Source organism: Panicum virgatum, chromosome 1N, assembly GCF_016808335.1.
Source record: "Panicum virgatum strain AP13 chromosome 1N, P.virgatum_v5, whole genome shotgun sequence".
NCBI classification, from domain to species: domain Eukaryota; kingdom Viridiplantae; phylum Streptophyta; class Magnoliopsida; order Poales; family Poaceae; genus Panicum; species Panicum virgatum.
Window position 1 is genome coordinate 45,233,760 of NC_053145.1, and position 16,624 is coordinate 45,250,383.

Here is a 16,624-nt window from a genome sequence, read left to right on the forward strand (position 1 = left end):
GTACTGAAGCATTTTTGATGGCGAATAATGCTAGTTATCCCGATGTTCGTAGCATGACCTTTAGTAGATCTATCATGCTCTTGTTGTTTATCATCTACGAATATCATGTTATCTCTGCGTGATCATGTATTAATCTTACGTTATTTCTCGTTGCATAGGAATTAGTCGCGTAGAGATAACACCCTACTTCTTTTTTATCTAGTAGATCTAATCTGTTATGGTTTGTTCTTATACTTAAAATTGGCTTAATATCTGTTAGATTAGGCCTTGCAAACGGGTTGGATGATCCGGCGACGTATTAGATTCTTTGCTCTGATCTTAATAGGGATTGATCCAGGAATCGGCTTTCGCTTATTCTTAGGCCTCTTTTCTGGTTAAAGTTTGGTTATCTATTACGCTCGTTAGGCCTAATTACGTGTAGGATGTTCCGATCTACCAGTGAAGCTTTTACCGTTGTGGATTGGATTAACTAGATCTAATTGAAGCAGTTTTTTGCAGTTATTTGCTTTATCTATTAACATCCAGATATGCAGATCTGATCTGACACCGGGACTCGATCGGCTCTTTAAAGCCGATGCAAGAGTCGTCCCGGGGAGCCGACCACGGCTCGGACTAATGTTTACATGTGTTTGTGCATGCAGGCAAATCATCGAAAGCATGTTTGCACCTTTCTGATCGGGTATAGGTCAGGTGGCACGCCCTGCATCACCGGAAGCGTCGGCGTGTGCCAGGATCTGGGCCGTTGACCGAGGGACCAGTGCCAGCCAGTGCCCCGGCAGCCTCCCGGCTCTTCGTGTTGCCTGTCGCTACTCGCCGGTGGGTTTTGACCGACAACACATTCTGGCACGCCCGGTGGGACCTTCATTAGCAACAACGTCCACTGCCGGGATGGCTGGACCTCAGAACCAAGTGCCGGTTCCGCCGGTCACCAACCCTGTCACGTATGAAGAGCTGACCCCCGAACACCAGCAGAAGTATGATGAGGTCAAAGCTCAGTTCGAAGCCAATCTCATCGGCTCTTTCGAGAGGACCCGCAGCCACGGCATCAGGTGGAAGGGGTTCTCACCCGAAGGTTCTCACATGTCATTGGCCCCATATTCGATCCGCACTTGGAGGCAGCTGGAAGATCAGTTCCACACCCAGTATCACTCAGAGGCTGCTAAAGCTGGGATTGCCGACCTCGCCCAAGTCAAGCAGAAACGAGGGGAAAGTGTGTCGGAGTATGTGCAGCGCTTCAGAGAAGTTAAGAATCGATACTACTCATCGCACATCACAGAAAAGGAGGCAGTCGATTTGGTAGTTCTGGGGCTCGCTAAGCCGATCAAGGATCTGGTTTTTCAGTTGGATTTCACCTCTCTGGCGCACATGGTGCAGAAGCTCACGATGTATGAACACTATCACCCTGAGCTGTACCAGATAAAATTTAAGCGCCATGTGAATATGGCCCAAGCAGATGATTCTGATGATTCTAGCGGGGAGCAAGAAGTGGCTGTGGCAGAGTGGACCCGGGGGGCAAACCCCGTCCCGTGCAAGTGGGTCAAACAGAAGGGGCTTGTGATGGGCTTTGACTTTGACGTGGCCAAGTCAGAGCATATAATCGATCTACTGCTCAAGGAAAAGCAGTTGAAGCTCCCAGAGAATCACAAGTTGCCAACGGCGCAAGAGCTGCAGGGGAGGCCGTACTGCAAGTGGCACCACTCGTTCACCCATACCACGAATGACTGTAAGGAGCTGTGTCGGCAGATCCAATCGGCTATTGAGCAAGGCCGATTAACTCTGGCCCAACACACGATGAAGGTTGACAGTCAACCGTTCCCACATGCTAACATGGTGGGGCTGTCAGATCTTAGATCTGAGGGCCAGAATTTTGCGTTCCGGATTAACATGGTGGGATCCGTACGCCGCCGTGATGAGTAGAGGAAAGAGGCCGATTCTGGCAAACGGCCCCAAGATGAAGATGAGTCGGAGCACCAACATATTACTGAAGAACAAGTGCGTCACATCCGCAATCAACTCCCAGCTTCTAATTGGCTTCTTGAAAAATACAAGTATTAGAACAAGCTGCGTCGCCGGTATGAATCGGAAGAGGAGGAGTACGAGCACCGCACGGGAAGAACGCTGGGGAGGCGCCAGGCTGTACGCGACCACTAGCATTGCCCGTTCTTCAGGTACTGTTGGAATTCCGGCATGAGCCGATTGCCTACTATCGATGATTGCCTGGAGTGTTGGCCTCGGGGATGCCAGTCAGGCGAGACGTCAGTGTTTCGACGCTTGGGGCCCAAACCACGTCACGACGAGCATGTTGAGCGGCCACCCAGGGATGATCTTGAGCTCGAAGGGGAGGATAAGTATCGTCATCCACGATGGTGTCCTGGCGGACTCAGTCGCTCGCAGAAGCGCAGAGTGTAGTGCTTGCGCAATCTCGAAGAAGCGGAAGCAAGGTACCTCGACGTGTTGAGGAAGGCGCGCCCGGATCTCGCGGGGCAAGTCAGGCGCCCGCAAAGAGTGGCAAGGCACCCTCCAAGGAGGGAGTGGCATCCCAAACATTTGAAAGCCGATGAGAAACCATCGGCTGATGTGAATATGGTATTTGTGATCCCGTCGGAATTTCGAGCGCCTCATCCGGAGGAGCTGGCCGTCGCACAGCTGGATCTTGGCCCACAGCCGATCATCTTTGAGAAGCCCAAGGAGAAAAGTTAGACCCGAGCCTGCGTGAGCCGATGATAGCACTATTGAGAGAATACCGAGACTGTTTCGTGTGGGATTATATTGAAATGCCCGGTCTGGATAGAAGCATCGTCGAACATCGGCTCCCGCTTAAGAAAGGATTTCGGCCGTTTCAACAACGAGCACGACAGATGAAGGCCGAAATCCTAGAGGTGGTCAAGAAAGAGGTGCAAAAGATGTTGGATGCAGGGTTCATCAGGCCATGTCAGTATGCAAAATGGATCTCCAGCGTGGTCCCTGTACAAAAGAAGGATGGCCGATGGTGAGTCTGCGTGGATTTCAGAGACCTCAACAGAGCAACGCCAAAAGACGAGTATCCGATGCCCGTCGCGGAAACATTGATCAACACAGATGACGGTCACAAAATGCTGAGCTTTATGGATGGTAATGCCGACTACAACCAGATCTTCATGGCCCCAGAGGATATAAGTAAGACCGCGTTCAGAGTACCAGGAGCGGTCGGCTTGTTCGAGTACTTGGTTATGACCTTTCGATTGAAAAATGCCGGTGCAACATATCAACGCGCCATGAATTACATTTTTCATGATCTCATCGACAAACTGGTAGAAATCTACATTGATGATGTCGTGGTCAAGTCCACATCGGCTAGGGGACATCTGGAAGATTTGTGTCAGGTCTTGGAGCGGACTTGGAGGTTTGGGCTCAGAATGAACCCGAAGAAATGCGCCTTTGGTGTATCGGCTAGTCAGTTCTTAGGATTCCTGGTACATGAGCGAGGGATCGAGATCGGCTTAAAAAGTCAAGAAGCTGTAAGGACGATGAGGCCGCCTACTACGAAGAAGGAGTTGCAGAAGCTCATCGGCAAAATCAACTTTGTCAGACGATTTATCTCCAATCTGTCTGGGCGTATCGAGCCGTTCATGGGTCCAGTGAAGATCAAGTCTGAGGATGAATTTCACTGGGGGGTAGAACAGCAGCAGGCTTTCGACGAAATCAAGGGATACTTGTCGAAGCCCCCAGTATTGGCTACTCCTCAGCAAGACATGCCTTTCTTCGTGTACCTGTCTGTGGGAGACACTTCCATCGCCTCAGTGCTAGTTCAGAAGCATGACGATCAGGAGAGGGTTGTTTTCAACCTCAGCAGACATATGTTGGACGCTGAGACCAGGTATCCTGAAATTGAGAAGCTTTGCCTTTGTTTATTCTTTACATCCACAAAGCTTCGTCATATTTTGCTCTCGGCGGAAACAATCGTTATCTGCAAGTCGGATGTCATAAGGCACATGCTGTCGGCTCCTTTTCTAAAAGGCCGACTAGGAAAATGGATGTTTGCGTTATCGGAGTTCGATATCTGATATCAACCTGCAAAGGCAGTTAAGGGACAGGCACTGGCGGATCTCATCGCAGACAGGGTCAACACTGATGTGGCCGCACTTTTCATACGTGCTTGGGCCATGTTTTTCGACGGATCGGCGTGTGATGATGGGTGCGGCGTGGGAATTCTTTTGGTATCGCCTCGAGGGACGACTTATTCCTTTTCCATGAGGGTGACTACTCCATGCACCAATAATTTAGTAGAGTATGAGGTCGTTCGCAAGGGGATGGAATTACTCCTGGAAGCTGGCGCAGAAGCGGTGGAAATATTTGGGGATTCGAAACTGGTGATTTCTCAGCTCACAGAAGATTATAGATGTGAGAGAGAGGCTCTTTTTCTGATATGGATGCAGTGCCGTGAGTTGATGTCACAATTCAGGTATATTAATTTCCATTGGGTACGCAGGACTTTGAACAAGGAAGCCAATGACTTGGCACATATGGCTTCTGGATACAAGGAAACAGCCAATGGGGTCGATGTAGAGCTTCAGTTTCTAGAACCTAGAGATTGGAGAGCCGATATCTTCAATTATTTGAAGGATTCGGCTCGGGGGGCACCCAGAAGGATAAGACTCAAAGCTATGAAGTATGTTCTGATAGGGGACGATATTTTCTACAGGACTTTGGAAGGACTGTTGCTTAAATGTCTGGGGCCTTCAGAGTTGAATCGGCTTTTGCATGAGGTTCCTGAGGGAGCCTGCGGTACTCATCAACTGGCCCATAAGATGAAGTGGCTGATTAGGCGATCGGGATATTACAGGCCTACCATGCTTGAGGACTGCTTTAAATATTACAAGGGATGTCAGGCATGTCAGAGATTCGGCAAGATTCAGATGGTGCGGGCATCAGTAATGAATCCTATCATTAAGCCATGGCCGTTCAGGGGTTGGGCCATGGATATGATTGGCCAGATCAACCCGCCATCCAGCAAGGGTCACCAATGGGTGTTGGCTGTCACGGATTATTTCACGAAATGGGTGGAGGCGGTACCCATGAGGTCGGTGGCATCAAAAGATATGATCAGTTTCGTTAAAGAGCACATCATTCATAGGTTCGGGATTCCCCAGACCATTACGACCGATGGAGGATCGGTCTTTATATCGGAGGAATTTAGGAAGTTCGCCGATGACACGGGGTTCAAGCTGATCAGATCATCCCCATATTATGCCCAGGCTAATGGACAGGCTGAAGCATCCAACCAGAGCCTTATCAAGCTAATCAGAAGGAAGATCGATGAATATCCTAGGCGCTGGCATGAGGTGTTGCCAGAGGCTTTGTGGGCATATCGTATTTCGTGTCACGGATCCATCAAGACGTCTCCATACCATCTGGTCTACGGTCAAGACGCTGTGTTGCCATGGGAAATCACGGTCGGATCGAGGCGTGTTGAGTTTCAGAATGATTTGTCGGCTGAGTAGTATGCAGCCTTGATGAGCGACAATGTGGAGGATCTCACAGACCGAAGACTTTGGTCACTTGAGAAGATCAAGGAAGACAAGGCCAAAGTCGCTCGTGCATACAACAAAAAGGTCAAGCCAAAAGATTTCCAGGTTGGAGACTTGGTTTGGGAGGCAGTGCTACCATTGGGAACTAAATATAGGAAGTATGGTAAATGGTCTCCAACTTGGCATGGGCCGTACAAGGTTGATCTGGTCCTGCCTGGAAATGCGTACATGCTTGAAGAATTGGACGGTGTCAAGTTTCCTGTAGCCGTCAATTGCCAACACCTCAAGAAATATTTCCCGAGCATGTGGGAAGACGAATAACAAGAGCCGATGAAATCCATCTGGCTGTATTATAAAAGGCCAACTCGTTGAGTTTGTCAGTAAAAAAATAATAAAAAGTGAGAGAGGCCAACACGTTGAGTTGGCCAGTAAAAAAATATATAGATGAGAAGCAAGGCAACCGATGTGTAACCATCGACTTAAGATGTTATTAATAGGTACGAGTTTCAGATTTAACATGCGACATTAAATGTTCTCTGAATTGTTCTACTAGTTTAGGAACCCTTCTATTGCATGGATGGCTTCTGCGCGTATGGCGTCGGCTCTTGCTATGATCGCTTCGTCATCTTTGTCATCGCCTGTTACTATCTGTTGACTCAAGGTGCTTATCTCTGCAAACTCTGCATGTATCTGCTCGGTCATTTCTTGGGCTTCTTGCTTGGAGTTTGCAATCGAGGCTTTCTCCTCTTGGATCAGTCTCTGGATGGTGCGGACCTTTTCTTCGAGCTCCACCAGTTCTTTCTCCAAGAGATTGAGTCACCTTGTACTCACAGAGATATCGGCTTTGGCGTCTAGAGTTGCTTTCTTCTGGTTGAGCATCTTGCACCTTTGAGCGATGTCAGCTTTCAGAGGAATTTGAGAATGACATAGTTCTATTCTCTGTTGTGCTGCTTTCACCTCTGCCTGAAAGAAGGGAAGATGGCCGGCTGGCCAAAGCTTGACCTGAAGTGACTCTGGGAGTTGGGATTCTATCTGCTCGAGGATTTTCTTTATTTCGCTGGAATCGTCAACCAGGGTACTGATTGGAGCAGATAGCATACCTTTGATATGTTGTAGCTGATTCACGAGGTCAATCGGCTGCCGTGATGATGGTACTTTCGCTCCAGGGGCGATCAGTCCCATTGATGCTAGGTCAAAGGAGAGCAAAGCTGAAATATTGAAGCCCTGTGGAGATAGTGGAGTTAGTTTTGGGAACAAGGTGCATCAATGGAATTATCGGCTGATTTAGAATCAGCTCTTGTAGTGTTACCTGTTCTGAGGAAGAAGCGATGGTCGGTCCGTGTGTGATCGGCTCAGTTGGGTTTGAGGCAACAACAGGGGCATCGGATATGTCAGCCTGTTCGTCACGCACCTCCATCGGAGCATCGGGAGTTCCGGGTTGAGCTTCCATCAGTACATCAGCTGTTGCAGTTCCTTAGCTGCGAATTTCTGCTGAGACGATGGTTGATCCTTGCTATTCTTGGACTTCACTTGTTCTAGTGTCGGCTTCATGAACGGTGGTTCCCTGTCGTGCTGGGCTTCTAGTACTGAGGGTGTCTCCAGCTGCGTCCTGAAAATAGGATTACAGTCAACCAAAATATATATGCGTAAGAAAGAAGTTTCGGAGAGATGAATTACCTGGTTGGTGTTGGATTCTAATAGATTCGGGGAAGGTTGTACTGTTTTCTTGATGACTCGTCTTGCGATGATCTTCCTTTTCTTAGTCGGGACTCGGGGGGCAGCACTTCCAGAGGTTTGTCTCCGCTTAGAAGCCGACTGGGGTGAGTCTGGCTAAGCAGTCATTATTACTTTCTTCATTGGCGGTGACTCCTTGCAAAAAAAACATCAGGGGCGGTTGGAAGGAAGTAGAATGGCTCCCCGTCACTGGTCATGGGTTCTGGATCATCTTGTTGCTGTAAGCAAGGTGAGCAGGGTTAGCCAAGTAAAGTGGTGGAGGACTTAGAAAAAATAGGTGCACGGATTCAGTACCTCTTCCTCGGGGATTGCGTATTCAGGATCAATTTGCTGCTGTAGAGGGCCTAAAGCTCTTCTGAATACATGAGTTTTCCACATTCCCCACCATGTGTTAAAGTCGATTGACGAGGGAGTAAAGGACAGATCGGCTGGTATTGGAATGTGGAGGTTGTCAAACATGTTGTAGCATCTTGAGCTGGTAAGACCATCGGGTAAATCGGCTCTACTCTCCACCAAGTGGTGAATATGGAAGTGGGGAGGGACTTGTCCTAAGCCAAATTGCCGAGCTGCTACGACTGGTTGATAGGTTTTATAACCTAGTTTGATGATTCTGTTGGAAGTACTTATGCCAACAGGGAGGAAGCCAGGTCGGATCATCAGGGAATATAGATGCCGAGTGCTGTCATCATCGGCAAAGCTATCCAGCCTGAAGGTAGTTGGGTTCTCAAAGGCTTCAGATTCAGTGAATGGAAAGTAGAGGGGATTGTCTAGACCTTTGTAGAAGACTCTAAACCAGTTTGCTGCCAGGGAGGCTGAATAGGGCTTGGCCATAGCTAGTGCATCTAATTGGCTTGCCATTCTCGTCGGGGAAGGAATTCTTGGCTAGGCTTTGAAAGTTTGGAATCTGATGCTGAAAGTAGAGTTTTGCCCATAACTGAATAAACCACCAAGGGCCTCTAGTTCTGAGTTTCCTTTGGTTGAGCAAATTAGTTGTCATCAGATGGAGACATCTGTATGTTTCTCCGAGAAAAAGTTTGCCTAGGCTAGTGCGGTTGCCATGGGCCAGATGGTAAGCCAAAGGACGGTAATTCTTAGTTGGAGCTAAGGAAGGACCACAGAAAATAAAATGTTCTAACCAAAGATTTAAAAAGGTTGTGTGTTCCTTTTTAGTTACCGGACCTTTTGTCTTCATGTGCTGGTTCATGTAAGACTCTAGTTTGTGCAGTCTGCCTTGGATGAAAGTTTGAAGGGGGCTTCTACCATTCTGTGGGCTGCAGGATCAAGGGAACTAATGTCTAGGCCAGTAATCATGGTAACATCTAGCAGAGTAGGGGTCATGGGTCCATGACTAAAGAGGAAACAGTTCAGAGCGTCGGACCAGAAATAGCCGATGGTTTTCAGAAGGTTTTAATCTTTATCAAGGGGGGATAATGATAAACTGAGTGCATCAGCTATGTTCAATTCTTGCCACAAGGGCATATAGGTTTTTGCTACACTGCTATACCATGCAATCCAGCTCTCGGGTGGATTAGGCCAGGCTCTTAAGCAGTCGGCCCAGGAATTTAAATTAATGTCTTGACTTACGAAAGGGATTCTATTCGCTTCACAGGAGATTAAATCTGTGGGATTTTCATAAACTCTTGGGCCAAGACAAAAGGATTTGGGATTGGAAGGATGCGACAAAAGGATGTCTGACACCTGGAGTTCAGAAATTCAGAAATTTATATATGGTGTCATATTTCAGAATTTAATTCATTTGGAGGTTTGGTGAGCTGAAGAAAGTTAAAAGGATAGGATGAATATTACCTTCAGGCCATAGATTGTCATATCGGTGATTGGAGATCTCGCTGTTTGAGCTTCGGAGTCTGCCATGGTTCAGATCTGCTAACTTAGGGTTTGGTTGTTTTGCGGGCTCTGGTTCAAGTTTTGGATACTATGTGAGTTTTCGCTCGAACTTATGGAGCGGGATTCTCGAATTGTGCTCGGATTTGGAATATTTCGAGTTGGATTCAGAGTGGAGGTGATGTTCTATTCTTATGCTGGTTGCTTCCAATTTGGTAAAGCCTGATGCGGTGCCATCGACTTTTGAAGGGTTGTCCGAGCAAGCAATTAAGTGATAGGAAGCTTTATTCATTAAAGATAAAGTTTTTTACAAGAGGAAGAGCCGATTTGACAAAGGGGCGAATCCTTCGGCTCAGTCTACCTTACAGTACTACCTACATCTACCACCCATAGGTACCTGGGTACCTACGGCACTTGGGGCTTCGCGCCGGCACGTCTCCATCGTCGCCGTCGTCGTCGCTGCTCCAGCGGCCACCGCCGCTGTTGCTTTCTTCTTCGTTGTCCCCCTCGAGGGACCTGAGGAACCGGAAGGCGTTTCCGGCCATCGAGTCATCGCCGCTGGAGGAGGAGTCGATCTCCTCTTCCGAGGAGGAATCGGCTCCATCCCAGGAGAAGTCGTCGTCGCTGTCGCTCTCTAGCTCCTCCTGGGATAGGAGCCGGAGGTCCTCGCCCTCGGTCTTGGGCTCGTCGTCCTCAGAGACAACCCCGAAGTCGAACTCTTCTGCATCCCAATGTGAAGGAGCGAGCGCCTCGTGCGCTGCCGTCGGGTTGTACTCTGGCGTCGGCTCTCGGCTTTCGGAGATGGAGTCGAGGGAGGAGGCGGAGGAACTCGAGGAAGAGGGGGAGAGAGGGGAGCCACTGGAGTTGGAGCCAGAGGAGGAGGACATCGCCATGGCTGATGTGGGCTATGGGAGGAATGTGAGTTTGTGGTGAAAGGAGTCGATTCAGGGTGAGATTAAATAATAAAGAATGGAAGATGGATCGGCATTTTCACATTCTGCGAGGAGCCGGCTGCAGAGATGTTGCGTCTTCCGTGGTGGTTGTAGTGCGTTTTTAATGAGCATCAACAGGAAGATGAAGCAATGAGATGGTTTTGGAATTATTATTGCCAAAACTAGAGGGGCATGTGTTATCGCCATAAATTAACAGGGTTAATTAATGGGCCGCGAGCAAGTTGGGCTTAAAGTAGGAACTAAAGAAGGCTTGTGAATCGGCTTTTGCTTGATTGTTTGGGCCGTGTGGGCCATGTATCTTTAGATTTAGTTCAGTTTGGGTTAGGGATAGAGTCTGATTTGGACGCGTTAGTTTAGATTGTTTTCCAAGTCTCCGGACTATAAATATGTACCCTATGATATTCGTAAAGGAGAGAGAACGTCATCACGTCTCGCAACAACAATTCTCGGCGCACCGCCACCCCTAATCCTAGGGTTTCATCCAAGTAAGCGTCATGCTGCCCTGATCACTTCTTGTGATCACGGCAACATTGTTCTTGCTTTTACCTTGGTATTACTCGTACTGAAGCATTTTTTATGGCGAGTAATGCAAGTTATCCCGATGTTCGTAGCATGACCTTTAGTAGATCTATCATGCTCTTGTTGTTTATCATCTATGAATATCATGTTATCTCTGCGTGATCATGTATTAATCTTACGCTATTTCTCGTTGCATAGGAATTAGTCGCGTAGAGATAACACCCTGCTTCTTTTTTATCTAGTAGATCTAATATGTTATGGTTTGTTCTTATACTTAAGAATCGGCTTAATATCTGCTAGGTTAGGCCTTACAAACGAGTTGGATGATCCGGCGACGTATTAGATGATTTGCTCTGATTTTAATAGGGATTGATCCGGGAATCGGCTTTCGCTTATTCTTAGGCCTCTTTTCTGGTTAAAGTTTGGTTATCTATTACGCTCGTTATGCCTAATTACGTGTAGGATGTTCCGATCTAGCAGTGAAGCTTTTACCATTGTGGATTGGATTAACTAGATCTAATTGAAGCAGTTTTTTGCAGTTATTTGCTTTATCTATTAACATCCAGTTATGCAGATCTGATCTCACACCGGGACTCGATCAGCTCTTTAAAGCCGATGCAAGAGTCATCCCGGGGAGCCGACCACGGCTCGGACTAATGTTTACATGTGTTTGTGCATGCAGGCAAACCATCGAAAGCACGTTTGCACCTTCCTGATCGGGTATAGGTCAGGTGGCACGCCCTGCATCTCCGGAAGCGTCGACGTGTGCCAGGATCTGGGCCGTTGACCAAGGGACCAGTGCCAGCCAGTGCCCCGGCAGCCTCCCGGCTCTTCGTTTTGCCTGTCGCTACTCGCCGGTGGGTTTTGACCGACAACAAGACCGAAGCGGTTCCTTTGAAGAATATGACACATCGGGAGGTAACTGAGTTTATTACAGAGCATATTATTCATAGATTCGGTATTCCTCAAACTTTGATAACAGATCAAGATTCATCATTTATTTCAAAAGAGGTACGTGATTTTGCCGAATCTTATAAGATCAAGATACTCAATTCATCTCATTACTATGCTTAGGCCAATGGTCAGACCGAGTCTAGTAATAAGATATTGATAAAGCTCATCAAAAAGAAGATAGAGGAGAATCCTAGGAGATGGCATGAGGTTTTATCTGAAGCATTGTGGGCTCATCGTATATCTTGACATGGTGCTACTAAAGTTACTCATTTTGAGCTTGTATATGGTCAAGAGGCCATTTTGCCCGTTGAGGTGAATCTAGACGCTTATAGATTGGCTAAGCAAAATGATCTTAACACTGTTGATTACTATGACTTGATGATGGACAATATTGATGAAGTGAGTGACAAGCGGTTGCAAACTTTGAAGGAAATTGAGAAAGACAAGATTCGAGTGTCTAGAGCTTACAACAAGAAGGTAAGAGCAAAATCTTTTCAGGTTGGTGAGCTGGTTTGGAAGACAATATTGCCTCTTGGGATGAAGAGCAATAAGTTCGGCAAGTGGTCGCCAAGTTGGGAGGGACCGTACAAGATCGCCAAGGTTATCTTCGGCAATTCTTATATGGTGAAGACGATGCAAGGAGAACGTCCTCCAAGGGCTCTTAATGGAAGATACTTGAAGAAATATTATCCCAGCGTGTGGCAAGACGCTTGAAGACGAAGACGGCTGGTATAGAGTATCACCCTTAGCATTATTTTAAGCCTTGTATTTTCTGTATAAATCATGCATCTAGGCTAGTTCCTGGTACTTATTTTTTTGGCTTGCAAAACTCACCAAAAAGGCAGGGGGCATATGTTGGCAGCTAAAATTGGCAAATACCGAGGCTGACCGGTCAGACCGGTTGGGCCGACTGGTCAGACCGGTCTGAGGCTGTACAGTCCGAGTCGAGTTAGATCTGTAATTTGGAGTCCGTTTGTAACCCGATTTGGAAGGGGTACGTCCTCCCCGGCCTATAAATATAAAAGTCACGGCCAATTGAGGTCTTTCTACCCAATCGAATCAATCAATCTACTTTTTTCCTATTTTCCTCAAACCCTAACATTTACAACCTCGTGATATTCTTTGCTCGTCTTTACGGTGTTCAAGGGTGTCTTGGGTGGTCTTCCGACTACATATATCTTCAAGCTCCGATGGGGTCCCTCCCGAGAGGTTTTAGATTTCGCGTTGCTCTCTGCGTCCAACCGGTTTAACTGGTTGCCGCGACCGGTCTGACCGGTCGCCGGCGGCCATCGCTGGTGTTGGGATCATTGTAATCCGCGCGTTCTAGCGTTTGTGTATTGACCAAACTCGCGTCAACACCCAAATCGCTTAATCTTAAGAAACAGCTTAATCTTAATCTTATGAAAAAATCGCATAGCCCCTCCGGATGTAAACCATGTAGCTGTTCCTCATCCTGACTCCAATAGGATCTCATGGCCTCACTGAGCGCTTTGGCATGCGGGGCATTGTAAGAGAGCATGTACAACGGACTCCGCTTCTATCCCACATATTTTGCATGTACCAATCATTTCGGTTGTGTATTCATGTGGCCAGCCCATCATTCAGTACTTTCCAGCCAAAGATACATACCTTGTGCAGAATGGGCATCTTCTAAAAGGATATCCACATCGGCCTAGAGACGCCATTAGTTGAAAATGATGTGTGCTCCTCCTTTTCTATATCCTGCAGTTGTTTTGCCTGCCGACAGGCACTACTGACAGAGAACATCCCATTCTTTTCAGAGTTCCAGGCGACGATACCTTCAGTAGTTTTTATTTGATGGCTGCTTTAGCTTCAAGATCACTTCAGCATTATTTTTTTTCGAATAAGGAAAATCCTGGCCTTGAACATTCTCAATCAAATGTCTACAGCCAACAGACAAATGCAGTATGCAGACGACCAAGCATATTATTGACGCAGAATTGGTTTTCCTCACCATCTATTACTCCTTCCTCTTGTTCTAACTTGTATATCCTGGTTTTCCTTCTCTTTTCATTAGCTACCAGCTGGAAATATTTGGTATTACAATCTCCTTCAAGCAGTTCTTTAGTCTTAGCTCTCTGGAACCACTTAATTTCCTCTTCCCTCAACAGTTGTGCTAATCTGTCTTTTATGCATTGCTTAAGATCCAATTCTTGCTTGTTTAATAGATTCTCTTCCATTTCATCAAGCTCGTCAGCCTCCTTAGTAATTCATATTCTTCTTTCTTGTAAGCACCACCCATGTTTGCTACCCATCCTCTTAAAAATTGTCTTAGTTTTCTTATCTTATTTTGCCATCTTTGCATAGATGTATCTCCTTTTGTTTCCTTCCTCCACATTTCAGCCACCAAAACCAAAAAAAAAACTCAGTTCAAATTTAAACAAGAGTTGCTTGCTTGGGGGGTTTCCCTCTTCCCTATGTTTAACAGCAGGGGTATGATAAGAGATCTCTCTAGTTAGAGCAGCTACTGTGCCCAGGGGAGATTGTTGTTCCCATTTAGGGTTAACTAGCACCCTCTCCAGCCTCTCATAAGTTGGGATGGGTAGAGAGTTAGCCCAAGTGAATTTTCTGCCAAATGTCTTCAGCTCTCTAAGATTCAGGCTATCAATAATGGCATTAAACAAGAAAGGCCACCTATCATCATATTTATCATTGTTCTTTTCCTTAGGATTTCTAATAATATTGAAGTCTCCCCCAAATAGTATGGGAAGATTTTCCTTACTGAAATTCTCGACTAATTGAGTCAGGAACTTATCTTTAAAGGTTGGTTGTGCTGCCCCATACACCGCTACTAGTACTCATTGGAAGTTATCCATTTTATTCCTTAACCTGAACTTGATAGAATAAATCCCCATCAACTATGCTTCCCACTTCTATTCCATCAAAGTTGACTCCCAAAAGAATTCCTCCTGACCTACCATGAGATTCAGTCCAATGCCAAATGAAATTCCTCCCACCACACATGCCATTAAGCTTTGCTTGAGTGGATTCCTTCTTCCCTGTTTCTAAAAGAGCAATAAAGTCTAGCTTCTGCTCCTTAGAAATATCAGTAAAAATTCTTGTTTTAGCCAAGTCTCTAAGACCTCTGTTATTCTAAAAAAATTCTTTCATTTTTCAACATTAAAAGATTTCTTAAAGAGATTAACTCCTCAAGTTTGATCTCCTCCCCACTTTTCTCTCCCTTCTTGGCACTATATCAACTTCATCAAAAATTTCTTCCACAAGATCTCCACATAGATCCCTCGCAACAGCTCTCTCTAACTCCTCTATATTGAACCAAATATAAAAAGTGAACATCTTCAATTATCAGACTTGGCCAACTCAACCAAATTTTGTATGTTCACTACTGCATGACACATCATTCGTGTCGGGTCATTCTTACTGTCTGAAATACAAGTAGCGATAGTTTATCTCGCCGACTCTATACGCGGCTCGTTAGATAGTTTGGCTGGAGGACATACCTCTCCTACCAACTACTAAGCACAAACATCAATTTGGTATTACAAGGCATCATCAACTTCAAAACTCCATGAGGCTTACTTTCTTCAAAAAAACAGAACTCCTAGCTCCCCATCAAGAACAACCAGGAGTTTCGCAGGATTTCAGGAGCCAAACAAATCGCTCCATGCAGCATTGCTACCATAAAATCCTTGCGAAATTCCCCATGTTCCAGATCGGCAACTGCTGCGCAGTGCAGCTTATGAGGCAGACTGTATTCTTCAGCAGAAGTTAAGGTAGGAAAAAAAAAGTTGCTGTCAACACAAATATAAAAAGAAACATCTCTGGTATAAGTATGTGTTGTCCCGGCCTGGCTTTTTAGATCACCTGGACTTGGCTTTCTTGGAGCAGAACATGCCCCCGACCAGTGAGATCCCACTCCTCTGCTTCTTGTGCTTCTTTCTGGCGGCCTTGTTCTTGGCGTTCTTGGCCTTCCTCCCCTTCCCGTCTCCCCCCAGGTCGTCCTCGATCATCTTGATGGCCAGCGCCTCCGACAGGCTCGGCAGGTACTCGAGGCTCGCCATCCACTCCTCGGCCCGGCTCTCGTCCCACCGATCGCTGCGGACCCGGCCGTGGCCGCTGTACTCATCTTCTCCGACGGCCGCCGCCGCCGCGCCGACGACGGCCACCTCCTTCCCCTTGCCGAGGCTGGAGAAGACGGCCAGGCCCCTGCTGAACTGCGCGCTCAGGCTGGACATGGCCACCTCCATCTGGGCCTGCCTCTGCCTCAGCTCCACCAGCTCGCCCTTGGCCTCCGCCAGGTCTTCCTCCAGCTTCTTCAGGCAGTCCAGCTCCAGCACCATGGACGACGAGGCTGCCGGAGGCGCGCTGAGCTTGACGCTGGACTCGCTGCTCGCATTGGAGCTGCCGCCGTTGCCACCACCGGCGTACCTCTCTCCGAAGACCTCGACGGCCTGCCGGACCGACCAGAACGGCCGGGAGGTGTCGACCTCGGCGCGGCTCGCAGCGGTTGCCTCCATGACGACCATGAGTGAGGGTGCTGCCACTGCAGGTGAGGATGAGATCAGTGATGGGAACCCATTGCAAAGGGTGTTGAAGTAGACATGGTTCCCGGGCTTTGTCTTGGCTTCTACTTCAAACACCAACCAGGAGCGGCAGCAGCAGAATACAGGCCTTGTGTCATGGTCAAGTAAAAACCGGTAGAGGGGAAGAAGGGGACTTGCTACCAAAGGCACACGAGCTTTATACAAGTGCAGGCCGGACAAGTTGCTGGGGCAGAAAGAGCTGACAAGGCACAGTAGAAATGCAGTTGGCATACTCGACCAGACACTCAGAGTTTGGCAGATAAAAATCTTTTAGACAGCAACCACTCTAACAAATGCTTCGGCAGGACTTCAAGAAAGAAAGCCAACGAAATTTATGACTGTTTTCATTTAAAAAAACATGACTGTTTGCAGGGGTTGAATGCATAAACAGATAACGCATTTGCACGGCTGAAACTGTTATAGAACAGAAAGGTTCAGGTGATGAACTGACAGCATAACTGACTAGCCATGTATGAGCAGCAGTTTAGTCTGAATACTTTATTAAAGTGAGTGTAGGTACAGCTCCCTCAGTCTAAACCCAAGGGAACAA

The 16,624-nt window shown here is 47.2% G+C and overlaps 1 protein-coding gene across 1 annotated transcript; it reads right to left on the reverse strand.

The window, feature by feature from the left end:
• Positions 1 to 14,851: 14,851 nt before the first annotated feature.
• Positions 14,852 to 16,426, reverse strand: LOC120656055. The gene has a single exon (XM_039934048.1). The coding sequence runs from the start codon at positions 16,303 to 16,305 to the stop codon at positions 15,352 to 15,354; it is 954 nt and encodes a 317-aa protein (XP_039789982.1). The 5' UTR covers positions 16,306 to 16,426; the 3' UTR covers positions 14,852 to 15,351.
• Positions 16,427 to 16,624: the final 198 nt, after the last annotated feature.